The sequence below is a fragment of the Centropristis striata genome, chromosome 11, assembly GCF_030273125.1.
Source record: "Centropristis striata isolate RG_2023a ecotype Rhode Island chromosome 11, C.striata_1.0, whole genome shotgun sequence".
NCBI lineage: Eukaryota > Metazoa > Chordata > Actinopteri > Perciformes > Serranidae > Centropristis > Centropristis striata.
Genome location: NC_081527.1, coordinates 20684217 through 20699726, shown reverse-complemented (window position 1 = coordinate 20699726; position 15510 = coordinate 20684217). Strand labels below are relative to the sequence as shown.

General features: G+C 37.7%; 1 protein-coding gene across 1 annotated transcript in view; it reads left to right on the top strand.

Moving 5' to 3' along the window:
• The window catches only part of pth1r (parathyroid hormone 1 receptor), a 66367-nt gene that overhangs the window by 30624 nt on the left and 20233 nt on the right, over positions 1–15510 (top strand). The window contains exons 2-4 of the mRNA XM_059344549.1: positions 3175–3277; positions 10069–10179; positions 11674–11795. Coding sequence (XP_059200532.1) covers positions 3175–3277; positions 10069–10179; positions 11674–11795 — 336 coding nt within the window. The remainder of the gene's footprint in view (positions 1–3174; positions 3278–10068; positions 10180–11673; positions 11796–15510) is intronic.

Genomic DNA, 15510 nt, shown 5'->3' with positions numbered 1-15510 from the left:
CCTGATAGGCAGCAAAAGATTTAGAAATAAGTGAAGTCGAGTGAAAAGTACGCTATGAACTCAAAAATATAGTGGAGTGAAAGTATAAAGTAGCATGAAATGAACAATATATAATGATATGTAATATGTAATATGTAACGATGTCAATATATAATGGTGTTATGTTGCATAATGAGACTTTCTCGAAACAGACTGCCTTAACATTATTGTTTGGCTATTTTTTATTTAGTTCATGACTCTATTGACAGTTATGTACAAGTAAATGAAGCTTGTTAAATGCCTAAAGACAAATATTAGTATGCAATTACCCACAGCCCAGACAATGTTTTATTAGTTTACTGTCACTCAGAAATGATAGAGTCTGTAGTAAACAACATCTGACATGTGAAAAATGAACAAACAAATGATGTTGGCCAGATTGAAATCTCATTTACAAGAGAGACATGGAGAAATCAGTGTCAACAAATTGCACTTAAAGACAACTTAATTAGATAATTATATCCTAAGAACAAATTCAAACTGCTTTGGTTTTATACGTCAAATGGATGTACCTCTTCACTTTCTCGACGTGTCTTTTTGTTCTGCATGTCAGGACTGAATTGCCAATTATTTTCCCATCCATCACTACACAAACCTGAGAGCAGAATAATATTTCTTTACATCCTGACATGTAATTTGTGTCCGAAGCTGACAAACACAACTGCAGTCAGTCAGGGAGTCAGCTGCGTTGAGCAAGCGTCTGTCTTTAATTTGTACTGTTTGCTCTGCATCACTGAACCAAAGAAATAAGACGAGGAGTTTTTTTGGCCGTGCCTCCAGGCGCACTATATGGCACACACGTTAGTTTGTGTTTCATTGTGCGGATACATATTGCATTTTGCAGCGTTGGCTCAGAGCACCATGAAAACCTCTGTATGACAGCATAGAAAATCCTAATGATTTGTGCGCTGATCTATGCTTCAGTTTTAGCACTGGGCTTGAATTTCTATGTTTTCATTTCCACTTTTCTTGTCATGCTCTGTTAAAAATGAATGTGGTCATTTTCAATACAGTCACATTTGTCATTGCCCAAAAGTGATCCACGTGCAAACAGCTAGCCAGTCAGTGTGACCTATTAGAATGGAAAATGTTTCCGTGACTGGAAAACCACACCTGAAGTACCACGCCACTCTCAAACACAATGTTCAAAAGCTGAGAACATATAAGGTGTAAGGAAATGTTGGGAATAAAATGGCATTTTTGTCCGTCTTATAACGTTGTCATGTCTGATTAGTGACCACACGGTGGATAAAACCACAGGAATACAAGCTGGGACTGTAAACAACGAGTGAAACGGATACTGTTTATTCAAGGAAAACATTCAGTCTTTTTTGGTTTCATGACAGTTAAGACAGAAGTAAATATGCTCCTTTTCTCATGAACCCTCATGATGGGGGTGGGACTGTTGTGGTCAAAGTAGAATCTAATCTGACCTTCCAGATACGGACCAGGCTGTCAAATGTCCCGGCCACCCTGTTGCTTCCCCTCATATTCCATTTGAGAAAATGTCAGCAGTGTACATTTTCAAGAATATTTCACAGAAGGGCACCGGATTTAAACCGAGCTGCCTGCAGCGACATGACCATGGATGCAGAAAGCGGTGGTTAGAAGGCAGTGAGGCAGCTGTGAAGAGGAAATCATGTCTGGAGATAGCAAAAGTTTTAAATCCCGCACTCTGTATGGTTAGAAAGGTTAGAAAAATAAGTTTAGATCAACATTAACCCATTGACGCCTAAAACTGCCTGTAAAACCTCTGGGCGATTTTAAAATAAGCCCCTAAAACCTGAAGTTTTTCTAGAAATTCAACAGAAGTGTCAACTCTTCTACTAAATAATAGATTTTTCAGCCTCTGTAGCAGATAGAAATGAAATTCAAAAAGTATTTGAGAGCTTATACAAATACTACAAAACGACACATCCGCTTTCCAGGCTTCAATGGGTTAACTGCAGCATCACAGTTAAAATGGTGAAAAAACGGCATTAAATCGACATTAAACTCGGGTCATGTTTTCAAACTTGAAAAACGAACATTTAATCAATATTGTCTCAACAGTGCTTCCAACTTTCCCGCCAAAATATTTTAAATTAAAAGAGCATCGGGGAAAACTATTTTAGGGGTTTATGAGACACATTTGTTTTGAATGAAGCACTTATTTTCTGTGAACTGGTTTGGTTTCAGATGACAAAACCATTTCAAACCTTTGCCTGTGATGTCAGCAAAGGTTTTATTGCACTTAATTTACAGAACAGTATCATGTTTTACAAATGTTGTGTGAATAAAGTCATGAAAATGTTTCATTTCTTGTTTTTCAACCTCTTATGACACTAAGACCTTGAGGAACACCGCAAAAAAAACCCATGCTGTGATTTGATATCAAAAACTTTTGACATTTTGGAGTTTTCTGCAAGACTTTCATTTTTCAGCTATTGGATGGCTATTACTTCTCTGCTGGAAACAGCTGAGAAATCCCCTTATTGTCAATATATCATGGAAAGTCATACTATAATATTATAAATGTCATATTTAATGCCAATATCTTCACTGTAATGTTGAAACTGAGCCTGCTGCAGCCTCTGAAAGACAGAAAGTTGGCAGCCCCCCACCAGCCGGCTATCAGATTGTTTCAGGTTTAATTATCAATTAATCAATTTCTTTTCATCTGCTTATCCGGGGCCGGGTAGCGAGGGCAGCCAGCTAAGCGGAGCATTTAGATAATGGGAGAATCAGTGTTTATTCAGAGTCAGCCATGATTGAAAAAGTGACATTTATTCAACATTAAACATAATGAGTGTTTTCAATTTGGTTTCAATGTCAGCCATCAATGTAGATTTAGTACTTCTGCCTCGCAATATTTCACTGTTTATTTAATCATGTTTTGCTATATGAGAGCCGACATGCATTTCATGCTCATTTTTGCTCCACAAGAAAGGCCAGAACCTTTGTTATAGATCCTAATGGGGCCACACATATTCAGTTTAAAAAGCGCCCTAAAAATAGCCTTTTGGGTCGATCAGAAATTGCTTAATGATGCTGTTTATTAGTAGAACCTGGCATTTACAACATGCATTTTGAAAATTGCCATTTACAATACGATATTACCTTTAATCACCTCCATGTCATTTTGTCATTTTGCAGGCTTGCGCGGATGACGTGCTCACGAAAGACGAACAGATCAGCCTGTTGTTCAGAGCCAAGCAGAAGTGTGAGGGGAACATCAAGTCAAAGCACAAAGTACCTGGTGAGTAGAGAAACAACATATGAGTCACATGTTCACAATGACAAACTAACACGATGATTTAACATGTGAAGTGAAGCATGTTTGCATGCTAACATTTGCACATCGAACAAATATTGCATATGAATATGAAAATTGGTTTTGCAGCTATTGGGTCATAAACCAAAGAAATGGACAAATACGAAATTTGACCAGATGATGGAGGTCATTACCTCCGCTAATGACATTATGTTTTTAGTATGGTTCGTCATGATTGAAAATCTTGCTGTTGGAAAGCACAACTTATATTTTACCCAATATTCAGGTTCCAAGGGGACTTTTACACATTATTCTCCACCATTATTTTGCAGAGAGAAGCCTGTCCTGAGATGTAGGCACTGTTTTATTCTGTGTAAAAGAGCTTAAATGTTGGGGAAGCTTGTGACTGGAAAGTTTCCAGTCAGAGGCCAGTTTGCACTGAACTTAGTATGATGTAAAAAAGGAAATCTTCAAATCAGATTTTTCGACATAATTGTATATTTTGCTATATTTGATTTGATCATGAAAGAGAGCAAATTGACATATTTAATTATTGCCTGGCCCTATGACGAAATGAAAAAAAAATCTCTCCTTAAATCTATTGTAGGATGTCAGATTTTGTTGTTACAGCGAGGACATCTGTAATCACTAAAGGGCGGGTAGCTGTTGGTCCATTGTTTTCTCCTTTAACCAGATGGCCATTTTTGTCCTGCCATTGTAGAATGACGAAGGGATTACAGTATTGATGTTTGATTTCTGGATATGAACCAGATAAAAATCAGCCTGTCCATTATAGTTTGTATCCAGAAAGTCTTTGCTTAGCAACACGGAAGAAAACTAATTTTGTTGGGTGTGTGAGATTTTGACAGGCTAATGCGATTTCAGATTCCCACTTTATTAGCCTTGATTAGATCTCCGATAGTTTGATTTTCTGCTGCGTGCAATGAGCTTCTCAGAGTCCGAGAATGTCAAAGGAGACTGAGCCATTTAACGCAGCAAACTGTTCTTATTTGTCAGGAAAAAAAAGGGCTCAGCTATTGAGGGAGCTCCCCAATGAATTCCAGCTGGAGCGTGAGGTTCAATGGGGGGTGCAATAAATCCCCCCAAGGGGCTAAACAGAGCAGAACCCCTTGGACACGGATTGGAAATGCACGTAATACACAAAGCAGGGGGTGCCAATAAGATGTTAGAGCAGTAAGAGGAAAAAGCTGCAAAGACGGAGGAAGAAATCAATCACAGTTTAACAGTAACTGTCAAAGTGAAGCACAGCAGAAGAGTGATGATCGCAAGAGTGAAATGTGAGAGACTGTAAAGACCGTCTTGTTGTCTTGATTGAACGTGATTGTTGATTTGTACTGACGTGATTGTTGATTATAGGGACTTATACTTATCAGCTGATGAGGTGAACACATCAGCGTTTGAGAACCCCCGTCATGCTTCATTTAAAAAAAGTTAAAAATGGATAAAGATTTAAGAGATTTTGCCTACTTATTGCTGATAAGTTCAAATCAAATACTTTTGCCCAGAGCACTGGAGCAGTTGCCAGGCAGTTGAATGTGTACTTAAAGTTGGTGGTTACATTATGAAATGCTGTACGGTTTCCTTTGTCCTCCCGGGGGCTTTCCAGAGGCTGGGATTGAAGGCGAAGCTGATCCTGGGGTGTATTTGTGTATTTATGGGTGTCTTAAGAGGTCTATTTTCCAGCAGACCCCAGCATCTACTGTATCTCATTGTGGTTACTGTCATTTTCCCAGTTGATTGTTCAGAGGAGGATTTTGGATTCCACAGCCAAACCAATCATATTATTTTCTCTTTAACCCCAGTGCACTGTGGTCGCAGTGAATTCTTCGACCCTCGAAACGGTACCCCCTTGTATATGAAACACATAATTAAAAATGTTTTCTTCCAGACTGAGAACACAAAAGCTTTTGTTGACCATTCCCACTAGTTACAGTACATTACCCTGCATGGTATTTCCAAACTTTTTTATGGTTTTGATAAATGTCCACAAATCCCAAATTGGATTTTAAGAAATATGACAGAATTGCTACTATTGAGAACTGCAGGCGCCGAACAGCAGCTAGTGTAGCATGTCAAGGGGTCACATAACGACGCCATGCTTCTTCTCAAAGTAACAGGAGGGCAACAGATGCTAATGCAGAACAGAGCAGTCGGTCCAACATTAGGCAGCTCTATGATAAGAGTGCGTGCTGCCCATCTGACCACCATCACGCTTAATGCATCCTGACATGTCCAAGTGACTGAGAGCCTGGTGTCACACTGCACCAGCAACCTCCAGCTGTCTTCTCATTTACATAATGTTTGTTGATTGGAACATAATTGCATTTTAAGCAATCTTGGCTGCTTGGCTTATGCGAGATGAGAAAATTGATCCGACTCTCATGTGTGATCTAAAGATGCTTTGAAGCTTCAGCTAGCAGCAGCTTTGCATAAAGACTGGAAACAGCTAACCTGGCTCCGTCTGAAGGGAACAAAATCACTTAAAGATCACTAATTAACACATTGAATGGCATTTATTTAACCTGAGCACACAACAACTGCCCTTATATAGTGTTAAGGAGCATTACCTATGCAATTTTTTTTTCCCTTTTTTTATCCTTTTTATAATTAGAATGTTATGCTTTTAACCTGTAGCACTTTGAGATTTCATGTAATGTAAAGTGCATTACAAATAAAATGTATTATTATTATTTATTATTAATAAACTATGATTAGGTGGGATTCATCATGCAGCCCACCTGAGTAAGAGCAGATTTATTTATTTATTTAACTTTTACATATTAGATAATGTGGGATATATGACATACATGCAGTCATGGAAAAACATATTAGACATTGTTTTCTTTAATTTCTTGTTCATTTTAATGCCTGGTACAACTAAAGGTACATTTGTTTGGAGAAAGATAATGATAACAACACAAATAGCTGATGAGAGTTTACTTTAAGGGCTGATATATAGACATTTTTCATGGTTTTCTTGATAATAACCAAAATCATTATCAAGAAAACCATGGAAAGTGGCTAGATATCAGCTCTTAAATTAAACTCTGATGAGCTATTTTTGCTGTTATTATTATATTTGTCCAAACAAATGTACCTTTAGTTGTACCAGGCATTAAAATGAACAAGGAAGCAAGGAGAAAACAAAGTTGGTCTAATATTTTTTTCCATGACTGTATATCAGGCTGATAAATTATGACGTATATTTCTGATAATTCAGCTGATCTGGACAGCTGATTTGACTGATTTTATCAAAGTATTTCAATTCAATTATCAGGCAATTGCTCTCTGAAAGCCAAAGTATCTAAAGCTTAATGCACATACATTTGAAGAGTCAGGGCTGTAGTGATGTCATTTAGATATGGCTAGTTATGAAATATTAAATTATCCATCTTTTCTCATTACACCTTAGCCTTTCTTACCCTCTGATGTCCATAAACTACAGGTTATGAACTTCTCTTTAAATAAATCAAAATGCAAAATGATGGATTATCTAACCTGTAGAAGCAGGTAGTTGTTGGTTTACGATACTGAGTGAAAATGAATCAATATTTGTGTATCCCTATGAATTATTTAGTGAAATAAGAAAATCAATAACATAAAAAATATGAAGTCGCAGCCCTGTATATTCTTCCACAGACCTGTTTGTCAGTCAGTACATCAGGGAGGACGGTTCCACTGAATCCGGACTCTAACAAGCCCCTCAGGACCGTCTGGGTGTGATTCTATGAAATGCTTGAGATGCTGTTTTGGGGGGTACATTAGCACATCAGAGCTGACCTGCTTACTTTACGCTGCTGGCACACACCGGATGTGACTCATCCTGTATGGAGTGGCTGTTTCGTGACCTCTTTTGGAAGGTTGCACATGTGTGTTCAATCACATAACAGCTGACGGAATGAAGATAAACATATTACCTTAATAAAGGGGAAAAAGAAAGTCCCCGATGTGTCGTATGCCTGGATAAACACATACGTGCTCATTTAACATGCTTGATTTGAGTTGTTTTTTTTGCCTAATGGCACATGCATTGCTTGGACTTCACTTCCTTTGACCCTGATTTGAACTTCTCATCTGGTTGTTTGTTTGTAATTATGTAACGCAGCAATCATTTTAAAGTCTGGGCAGTGATTTGTCTGTGATGCTGAGTAAAATTTAGGAGGCTGTCAAGATTTGAGATAATGTTCGAGGAAAGCATTACTTGTGCTTTCTGGTGACCCATGAAAGCGTTTTCCTTGAAGTGGTCATTAGGACTTGGACAGAATTCCCTCTTGTAATTCTCTAAAAAAGTATTTTTTTCCTTCTTGCATTGTGGTGTGAGAATGAATCTGTGGGTTGAGGAAAAGTCAGAGAATAGCAGCTAGCGTGCATTTTTTTTTAGGACTTTTTGGCTTTACATCTGTGCCTGTGTCCTGCCTGACCACCCCCAGAGCGTTTTTTTTTTCTGGCACTGTAAACTCGTGGTTTTCTGAACTATTATAAGAGATGTGGAGTGATGACTATTTTAAAACTCTGGTGTGAAAGATGGGATTTGCTCCGAGTAATGAATTGATTGTGCAATTCCAGGTTCACGGAGAAAGGATTAGATCCCGTGTGAGGCTTAAAACCTCAGCTTTGGTTGCATTTCAGCATTTTTTTTCCTATTTGTTTTTATTTCTCATTTGTGCTTTAAATACACAAAAGTCTCCATTACGTGGCTGAGACAAGGTTTTCATTGAGGGAAACACTGAGGTTTGCCTGGAGAGGACAGTGGAGGGATGTGGGTTCAATGCCCCAGACCTTGCAGTGTGAAAATAGCTCAGCCTTCAAGCTTGTGGTCCGGGTGTAGAATAACATCAGCAATCATTATAAAAGGTTGCATGTATCAGGAGAAAATGCAATATGTGTTTTGACATCTGCAGGTCAGAATCAAATGAGTCGGGGGGGAAAGAAAACCATACTAAAAACCCCAGTTACATCACTAATACCAAACTCTCCTTATAGTCACGTTTATATTTAAATCGTGGTCAAGAAATTTACGGGAAATTATATATGTGTGTGTGTTCTGGGTTTAATTTAAGCCTGTCAGTAGGTGGTCCTTTGGTAATAAAAACCTATGGCAAAAGTGAACAGCAATTCTACTTTTACTCCCAGGATGTGTGGTCAGTGTGATTTTCAAAACTAAACGCTGTTTTTCTCCCACCAGAGATCTGTAGAAATCAGTCTGCTCTTTAATTTTGCGCTCCAAGTGACAGGCAAATAAAAAGCATGTCGTCATTGCTTCAGATGTTTCTTTGTAAGTTTGATTACAGGAATGAGAAAATAATGGATCTAGTGCAAAGAGAGGATAGTTTTAGTTTTATCCGTAGCTACTTATTAGTGGTCAAAGTAGGGCAGATGTTTTCAATAATACAACATAAATGCCAAGCCATAAGAGAGGCGTTTGCCAGGAATCTGTGGGGAGAGGGAACTTGCTCCCACTATCGGAGGGCTGAGGTCCACAGTTTAGCCGACTATTAAGGGGCTCTACGCTTGGAAATTGCATTATTCTTCCCTCCTTTGAACCTGCATCTCATTGTATGAAACAAGTTTAGATTACAAAGTTTCATGTTGTGCATTCTTCATGTTAATAGATTTCAGGACACAGGCAGAAGTCAATTTTATACTCATTCCCATACAACTTTTTACATGTTTAATGTTCCTCACCACAATCTCAAAAATGTGAAACTTTAATTGAAAAAAATCCTGGTTTGAAATAAACTAAGTTAAAGTGTAATGACAGGGTGTTAAAAGCTTTTTAAAAATTGGTTTGCCTGGTATTTTTTTCCCCCAAAGATGACAAGAGAGAAGATTTTCTATTAAAAGAAAAAGTAAATCATTGTTGTTGTTGTTGTTGTTGTTGTTGTTGTTGTTACTGTTATTATTATAATGATCGTAATTATGTCCTTGTAATTATGGGCATTTTAAGTCTTATCTGATAAAAAAAAAAAGAAATGAAAAATTGCACTAGAATGACAGTAAAACCTGGTATTTTTTTTTTTTTATTCTACTGACTTATTTTTTAATCTTGCAAAATTACATTTATTTTCATTTTTAATTCCTTTATTTATTTATTTTGTCTGTGTGGTTTTAGTTTTGCTCTGTAAAGCAATTTAGGCTGCATGTTTGTATAGAAAGTGATATTTAAATAAAATTGAGTTGAGCTGGAGTAGAACAACAGAGTTCCCCAATAATTAGGTTTAACGCTGAAAAAATGTGTTAATAAATTAGTTGATCAATTTTGTATGAATTGGCATCAATTTTGATAACAGATTAAAGCTTAAAGGGTTCCAGCTTCTCAAATGTTGAGATGATTTTTTTTCTTAAGGTTTTAGACAAAACAACATTTGAGGGGCTTTTTATTCTATTCTATATAGAAATTATTACTTGTATCCATACTGATACCAATTCCATGCAGAAGGTCAGCATGTGGAGAATTCCATAATTGCCAAATTACATGACAATAGATAGGAAGTTGTCTCTGAGTGACCCGTGTTGTCCTTGAACGCAACAAACAAAAGGTCTCATTTACAGTCTGACGTCCCATAAATGACAGGGCCGCTCTACAGCGTTCATTTACATACTGTGTAAAGTTCATGCACCTGGCCTACTTCTTAAAGGACAGAAGAATCATTGAAAACATGCAGCACTACTGCTCTTGTAAACGCCTATAGCCGAGGGAGAACAGCACTCTGTGGCTCTACTTGTAAAAGTACGCTCTGCTTCTGTCTCTGCAGAGGGTTTCTGCTCACCGGAGTGGGACGGCATCGTTTGTTGGCCTGAAGGGCCTCCAGGAAAGCTTGTATCCACCTCCTGTCCTGAGTATATCCATGACTTCAACCATAAAGGTAAGGCTGACCCTGGATACCTCAGTAAAAACCCTGGAGCTCTTTTTTTCAGCTGGTAAAAGATCAGAAGGCTTCGGGTACTAACCAGCAGTGGAACACACAACTCTACATTTCAGTGTCCTCACATGACTACAGTCCCTTACTCTCATTGAGTAACTGTATTCATCAAATCAATGAGTGGATGTGCCAGAACTTTCTCCAGCTAAATGCAGAGAAGACAGAGGTGAACATTTTCGGCCCTAAAAATGAAAGATCTAAGATCAGTGCTCACCTTGGCTCTATGTCATTGACAGCTACAAATCAAGCCAGAAATCTTGGTGTAATTATTGACTCAGACCTGAACTTCAACAGCCATCTAAAGCTTATCACTAAATCTGCCTATTACCACCTGAAAAACATAGCTAGAATTAAGGGTCTTCTGTCCAAACAAGACATGGAAAAACTTGTCCATGCATTTATTTTTAGTAGGTTGGATTATTGCAATGGCATCTTCACAGGTCTTAACAAAAAATCAATCAGGCAGCTGCAGCTGATCCAGAACGCTGCCGCCAGAGTCCTCACAAACACCAGGAAACTGGACCATATTACACCGGTCCTTGAATCACTACACTGGCTTCCTGTGAGTCAGAGGATAGATTTTAAAATCTTACTGCTGGTCTACAGAGCACTTATTTTATCTCTTTTTTTATCCTGCTGTATCTTATTTTATCCTATTTATATTTTTATTTCTATTTCCCTGTTTTAATTGACTGTTTTTACTGTTTTCAATTGTGTCTTGCTGTTTTGTAATGTGTATGTAAAGCACTTTGAATTACCTTGTGTTGAATTGTGCTATACAAATAAACTTGCCTTGCCTTGCCTTGCCTTGGAAGAAGTATTCAGATCCTTTACTTAAGTAAAAGTACTAGTACCACACTGTGCAATTACTCCACTACAAGTAAAAGTCCTGCATTCGAAACTTACTTAAGTAAAAGTACAACAGTATCAGCATCAAAAGGTACTTAAAGTATCAAAAGTAAAAGTACTCGTTATGCAGAATGGCCCCACACAGATTGTTTTATGTTCTAAATATATTATTAGATTATTATTAGTGCATTTATGTAAGCAGTGTTTCACTGCTGTCAATGTAGGGCTCATTTTAACTTTGTAATATACTTTATGTGGTTTCATTTATGCTGGCAGCTAAATATAGTGGAATAAAAAGGACAATATTTGCCCTCAAAATGTTGTGAAGTAGAAGTATAAAGTTACAACTGTAGAAATACTCAAGTAAAGTAAAAGTACGTCAAAGTTGTACTTAAGTACAGTATTTGAGTAAATGTACTTAGTTACATTCCACCACCACTGTATACTGTACAATCATAACCCCTTTTGAAATCACTTTTCTACAATTATGTAGGTCCAATTCATAGATGCGAGGAGGAGGTGTGACTGTGTTGGGATTTCTTTTTTTAAATCTGTAATTAAAAATTGCCTTTCCTGTTTGATGTCTAGGATTAGCCTACCGCCGGTGTGACAACAACGGGACGTGGGAGCTGGCCACAGCCAACAAGACATGGGCCAATTATAACGAATGTGCAAAATTCCTCTACCATTACAACCACAGCCATGAAAAGGTGAGATTGTCGCCATTTGCCTGCTCAATGTCAGTTACAGTGCTTTCCTCCACAATAGCTTTTAAATGCATTGAGAAAATTATCCCCCCATAGAAATTAAAGCCTTTTATGCAATTGTTGCAACAATTTTCCCTTTAATTACAATCCCTTTGAAATGTGTAAGACTTTGTCGACATACCCTGTCATTAATGTACAGCATGAACGTAACGGAATCATATTTAATGAAATGTTTAGATGGTGACAGGGAGATTACGACAGGATGGCAATGTGGTTGAGTGCGATAATATGAGGCTGCAATTAGCTAAAGGCCCATTCAGCTATTGCAGTGTCACATTCGTCTTAATTTGCAAATTACAAAACTTCCAAGAAAGCATCCCGGTCTGAGAATACTAAGAACTCATCACTGATGACTAAACCTCTTAGGCGCCTTCAGAGCCACTAGACAGTGTTAATAAGAAAGTTAGACCCGAGGACTCCATGTACTGATGTCACGTTGCTTTCCTGGTTCGGTTTCACTGAATAGTTTAAAGCTTTACTCTTAACGTTGAAGTCAACATTCGAATGGAGCAAATATTATCATTTTTATTTTGTACATGCCTGTTCATTCTGTTTAACCCTGGTGTTTCTGCTAAGATGCAAAAAAAAAAAAGATTGGCTGTGTTTCCCATAGAATTAGACACTTAGACTATTGCATTACAGGGTCTGATCCTGATGAAGTTGAGTTGTGACTGATGCTAAGTGATGTCCGTATCCAGATCTGTCATCTGCTTTCCTTCCAGCAAAGCCTTCTAGCAAAGGGGGCTGGTGAGGCAGAGGAACTGAGTGGTCTGATAAACAGAGAGAGCGAGTAAATCAACAAATCAATCAATGTATGGAAAACACTCATTAGGCTACAGTAATGCTGTAATCATGTGGACGGAACTGACTGATTACTTAAGACAGTTGATTTAATTCAAAAAACATAAGCTCATTTAATTAATCGAATGGTTTTATTCAAATGGAGGATTTTGTAATTTTTTTAAGCGTGATGACATCAGAGAATATGACACATTTGAAGCTTCAAATGCAAAAAAAAAACCCCAGAACAATCAGTTGTGCAACACACCTTTAAATATACATATTTTTTGTGTACTTTACTGTTTTTTATTTTTTTTATTTACTTTGACAGGCTCAAATGCTGCAAATACATTAAAATCACATGCAATACATTCCCAAAAGTATACACACAGCGGAACATTACACCCACATGTGACCGATTTTGAAACCTGACTGAAAGGAAGCCATTCCCTGCAGCCAGGTTCCAAAATGAGAGCATGACTGAAATCGGGCACAGATAATTGGTGATAAGGCCGGGCACTGTTGGTGGTCCAACCTCATCCGTAGTGTCCTCAAGGTGTTTGATAGGTTTGATGTCAGCATGCTGCATAGGCCAGTCTGGATCATTTATATTAGACTTACAGGCGTTTATGGACCTCCCTTCGACCACACTGTAACAGTCGGTGTGATGGAGGTGCACTGCTGTCAATTTAACATCACTTGTAGCTGCAGCCTTGCAATGTATTGTCTTCAGACACCACATGCTGAAATAAAGCTGCAGAATTATCACAAACATGCATTTAGTCAAATTGTGTGTTTGAGCTTCTGGCTGCATTCTGAAATAGACACAATAAATACATGTAAATTTGCACATAATTGGAGCGACCATGTATGTGATTTATTCTTGACAGATAAGGTGGATATCTTCTCTTCTAATATATATTGCAATGAAAATGAAACCACAATCAACAGAGGATTGTGTCGGGAAACTAAATTATTCCAACTTTATGGGCGACCGTGTAGTCCGAGGCTTGTCATCCAAAATTCAAAAAAATAAATAAATAGATTGACTTTTTTTTTTTACTATAAAGAAAGTATAGGTGCTATATAAATACTATGTAACTCTTAATCTTCTACCACAAATTTCTAATACCGTTAACTACTTAAACAATATACATTAATAAAGCTTAACCATCTGTATGATACAATCCAAACATAATCAGCATGTGAGAGTCAAACCTGGGACCATAAATTCCATCAGCACTGACATCACCATCACACCACGGTTGAGAAAATTGTTTTGTAAACCAAGCACGGCAACCTTTTACTACCATCATCCCCATGTGACTGACAAAGGTTGATGTGACCCTGATTGCTTCGACTGTTTCTTTCTCTATCATTGCACAAGGGCTGGATGTCAGAATGTTACACTGGCAGTGAATAGGACTACTGGGTATTGTAATAAGGGTGGAAAACACTAAGAACGTGGCTGCAAATGGAAAAATAGCACGTTCTCAGCCATTATCATGTGTATATGGACACGTTTGTATAAGTCAGATTGCATTATGTGCAGTAATGACGCTGGTGTGGCCTTTAAAGGAATTTTTATGGTATTTTTTTTTAATTATGGCCTGTCAGCATTTTAATAATCCCATATATAAAACATTGTATAGCCTTTAATTGAATGAGGTGCAGTACTTTATGAGAGGTTAGTGTTAAGTGGCTCTGCTGTTTGTAGTGTTGCTTGGGGTTACAAAACGTTTTGGACACAGAGAATTAGAGTTAAACGCTCATTGATCAAAACATGGGTTTTTTTTTTTTTTTCTTTTACAAATTTCTGCCATGAAACGAAACAAAGATCAGCTGTCCCACATACATTTTCCTCTCTCTTGCCCAGCTTGAATGTGGTGCAGAGGATGTGGGCATAACCTCATCATGGCGCCCTTCAGTTTCTCTCTGACTTCAGATGTTTATGTTGATGGGCTCCCGAGGGAGCGGTTGCAGCAGTTAATGACAAATACATATGCACGAATGAAAGCCCCACACAGCACAACTGCCATACCGCAGACCAACACCACAACTTAGACACCCGTTTCTCTGGCTCAGGATCCTGATGCTAAATGATAACAGCAGTGGAGGATCTGGTTACATCACACGGGGCTCTCGGCCCCTTCAGCATGTTGACGCACAGAAGGTCTGGTTAGCGGCTCTCCTTACAATGTCCTCTGGCTGCCAGGAAGATCAAACTGCCCCACCCAGCCTTCCTCGGCTCCGCCACCCATGTCAAACGCTGTTTCCATCAGTAACTTGTTGGTGCTCGAGACATTTCTGTCACCAGATGGCAATGCGTTTTTAAACACACTGAAGTTAACACATTGTGAAGTTAAGTTTTTGAGGGGCAATTCCAATTTCGTCTTAATGTTGTCAAAACATGCTTTTTGCAATAAAATCACCTGCCACATTTAAAGTTGTTTTGATGTTACGAAAGACTAAAAAAAAACCCTGTAGCTTAAGTGCGTTAAATCATGTCTTATAAACAAAAAATGCGTCTAGTTTTCCATGTTGTCTGCATCACTAAGTCTATGTGTGCATGTCTACATATCTTTTTTTTTTTAACTTGTAGATAAAAATACTTATGTATGTAGAGTTAATATTTTTAATGAAAAGTTGACATATTGCAGGGCAAAATGACAGTAAGCCAAGGGCCAGTTAAAAATATATATATTTATATAGTATTTTATTTTTATTTGTTTACTTGTTTGTGTTAATACATATATATATATATATATATATATATATATATATATATATATATTTTTTTTTTTTTTTTTTTTTATCTTGTTTGTTGTTTATAGTTTCAACATGATTTTCTTTTGGTGGGGGGATGGGAGGGGGAAAA